At 56.2% G+C, this 3072-nt stretch overlaps 1 protein-coding gene across 1 annotated transcript; it reads right to left on the bottom strand.

Annotated features, from left to right (window-relative positions):
* Window positions 1–996: 996 nt before the first annotated feature.
* Window positions 997–2943, bottom strand: TPI1 (triosephosphate isomerase 1). Its single transcript, XM_009998501.1, has 6 exons — window positions 2812–2943; window positions 2640–2724; window positions 2400–2532; window positions 2097–2182; window positions 1839–1926; window positions 997–1569 (listed from the first exon to the last, which is right to left on the bottom strand). Exons 2-6 carry the CDS (start codon window positions 2715–2717, stop codon window positions 1451–1453), a joined length of 504 nt encoding a protein of 167 aa, XP_009996803.1. The 5' UTR covers window positions 2718–2724; window positions 2812–2943; the 3' UTR covers window positions 997–1450.
* Window positions 2944–3072: the final 129 nt, after the last annotated feature.

The raw sequence follows: 3072 nt of genomic DNA on the forward strand, positions 1-3072 counted from the left end.
GGAGGGGGCCCGCCCCAGGGCACCCCGGGCAGCGCCATTTTAGCTCCGGCAGCGCAGCCCTGGGCTGCCCGCACCTCCCGGGAAGGCTCCTGCAGAGCCAGGGGCAAGGCGAGGGTCTCACAGCCCCCCCGCTGCCGGCCGGGAACGGGGGGAGCCCCCGCGGGGCCGCCCCGTCCAGGCGGGAGGGAGGAGCGCCCTGCGCGGCGCCCGGGCGGGGAGGAGGAGCCGCAGCATCCGCGGGTGGCCTCGGGCTTTCGTGCTCCCTCACCCTGCGGGGCAGTACAGCGACAGCTGGGGCAGCAGGAAAGGAACGTGCCCCCCGCTGCAAAAACCTTGGGACCGAAAGCATAAAACGGGAGGGGATCGCTCAGCCAGCATGAACAGGCTCCCTTTGCATCGGCTGCTCCGCACCAGAGCTCTGCCTGCGGGCTCCCCAAGGACACACCGACCCACAGCTAAGCTCCTCCTTAAGGCACTTCCTTTTTCATCAGCCTTAGCGCGGCCTCAGAGCTCCTGGCTGGCACAGCAGCTGCGAAATAGCGTCTAGTGCTGCTTCCTCGCCCCTCAGGACAGGGCTGCAGGCAGGCAGCAAGCACAGGCTCAGCACGCAGCCGGAACGCCTTCCCTGCTCAAAGGGGGAACCTGCTCTGCTCTCTGCTGTAACAAGCAGCTAAGTCAATCACTTGTCCTCACAGGCAGGGAGGGTAGGGATAAGCACATAACCGAGCCTGCCTGGAAAGATCAGCTCCCTCGTGGGACAGCCAAACGCTCCAGCAACCACAAGGACAGGAGAGATGCACACAAGTCACCACGGCCCCAAGGAGCAGCCATGACAGGAGCCAAGATGGAGGTAGAACTTGTGCAATGCCTACAGGGGCAAGGGAACAGCCCAAAAAACCCACACTACTCTCTCTCTCTGCAACCAGCCACCCCAGAGTAGTGGATTCCGTAGAGTCCTTGTCCCCAGCTGCTTCCAAATGAGACCCAGGACACACCTTTGCTTTTTTCTTTATTTATTGTTCAGTACGGCACACAGGTGAGGCAAGACATCTCACAAGGGTCTAAGCTGACAGGCTCCTGGCTGATGGACCTGAAGGATGCCAGGGACTGTAGTTCCTTCTTCCTTCCCCCAGCACCAGTGGCCCCCTCCCCCTACAGAGCTGCAGAGAAAGGGGGGGCACTGGCCAGGTTGGCTGCGGACTCTTACAGGTCAACAGCCAACCAAGGATTTTGCCAATTCAGAGAGGAGCCTGTCAAGGCTTTGCCAAGACAGGCTCCCACTAACAAGACTCCAACATTGTGGTGGGGGTTAGCAGCACAGCTAGAACAATGACCGTGGAGGGGGAAGGCCTCAGAGGAGGCCTCTCTACTGAGACGTGTGCAATGAAAGGTCCCTTCTTGCTTCCATTTCTTGCTCTTAACTGCAAGGGACTGCTCCTCACAGGCTGCTTCAGTGTTTGGCATTGATGATATCCACAAACTCCGGCTTGAGAGAAGCTCCACCAACAAGGAAGCCATCCACATCGTGCTGAGAGGCCAGCTCCTTACAGTTGCTGCCAGTGACTGAACCTAAGGAAGGAACAGTACTTGAAGGTCAGATGTGGCCAGCTCTGGGAAATGGGGCCAGGGCACAAAGGTGAGACCTGCAAGGTACTAGCCACATCTTAACTCCACAGACAGTAAGACTGTCTCCCATTTACACAAAACAAGCTAATAGGTGGCTCTTCATGCTCTGACAATCTCAAGTTTTCTGACCAGCACAGCATGCAGTACAGCTGCAGCAACAAGCAGAGAAACTAAGCACTTCCTGCACCAGACGGGGCATCAGACCCATTTACCTCCATAGATGATCCTAGTTGACTGAGCAACAGCATCAGACACATGGCTTTTCAGCCACCCCCTCAGCTTCTCATGAACTTCCTGAGCCTGCAACAGAACAGAGACAGTCCCACTGAGGCCTGAGCCATTCTGCACACAATTCTCTTCCAAAGACAAGAATCTCTTTGAAAAAATCTTCAGAGAGAATCTTCAAGAAGAGCTTTTGAGTGGGAAGGGTCAGTTGGCCATTTAGTCAGCCACCTTGCCCCCGCTCATACCTGTTGGGGAGTTGCTGTTTTACCAGTTCCAATAGCCCAAACTGGCTCATAGGCAAGAACCACTTTGCTCCAGTCCTTCACGTTATCTGGGAAGAAAGAATTAGGTAAGCACAGTACCCTCTGCTAGGAAGGGTAAAGCTGGAAAACTTTCTGGAACACGTAAGCCTTTTATCAACATGACCATGTTAGTACCATGAGTGAACATCTGCATCAATGTTTCTATACACCTTACAAGGAAGGCCAGGAGAGCCATTTCCCAAATGTCCTAAGCAGAAAAAAAGCACCCTTCTTTTCCTCCCTTACCAGCAATGGCCTTGGTCTGCTCAAAAACCACCTTCTCTGTTATGCCAGCTTCCCTCTCATCCAGCTTCTCTCCGATGCAGGCAATGACTCCCAGGCCCTCAGCTAGAGCATGAGCCACCTTCTGCCCGATCAGCTGGGAATGGTAAAGCAACAAGGCAACAGATAAGCGACACCTCCTCCTCGTATTTCAACTGCTCATCCCTCCAGCCTTTGCAGGCACATCGCTGCAGGGTCACTCACCTCATCAGACTCTCCAAAAACGTGCCTTCTCTCCGAGTGACCCAGGATCACCCACGCGGCCCCGATATCCTTGATCATCGCTGGGCTGGGGAGAAAGCAGGTGGCTCACACCTCTGGAGGAGGCTCGCATCCCAGGGGCACCCTGGCTTTGCTCGTTTACCTGTGGGCTCACCTGATCTCCCCCGTGAAAGCACCCTTTGGTACCTTGTAACAGTTCTGTGCTGCGACTGCAATCTTCCCATCCAGCTTCTGCCGGGCGAAGTCAAGGTAGATGGAGGGGGCTCCACAAACCACCTCTGGAAGGCCAAGAAGGTGGTCACCCTCCAGATAAGCACGTGGCAGAGGCTGTATCCAAATCCCAACTCCCTCCGCACCCCCCTCACCCCCTGCTGGGTCACCCTCCGTGGCAGGAACATCCCCCCCTCCCGATGCC

The sequence above is a fragment of the Chaetura pelagica genome, unplaced genomic scaffold, assembly GCF_000747805.2.
Source record: "Chaetura pelagica isolate M959 unplaced genomic scaffold, ChaPel_1.0 scaffold120, whole genome shotgun sequence".
NCBI lineage: Eukaryota > Metazoa > Chordata > Aves > Apodiformes > Apodidae > Chaetura > Chaetura pelagica.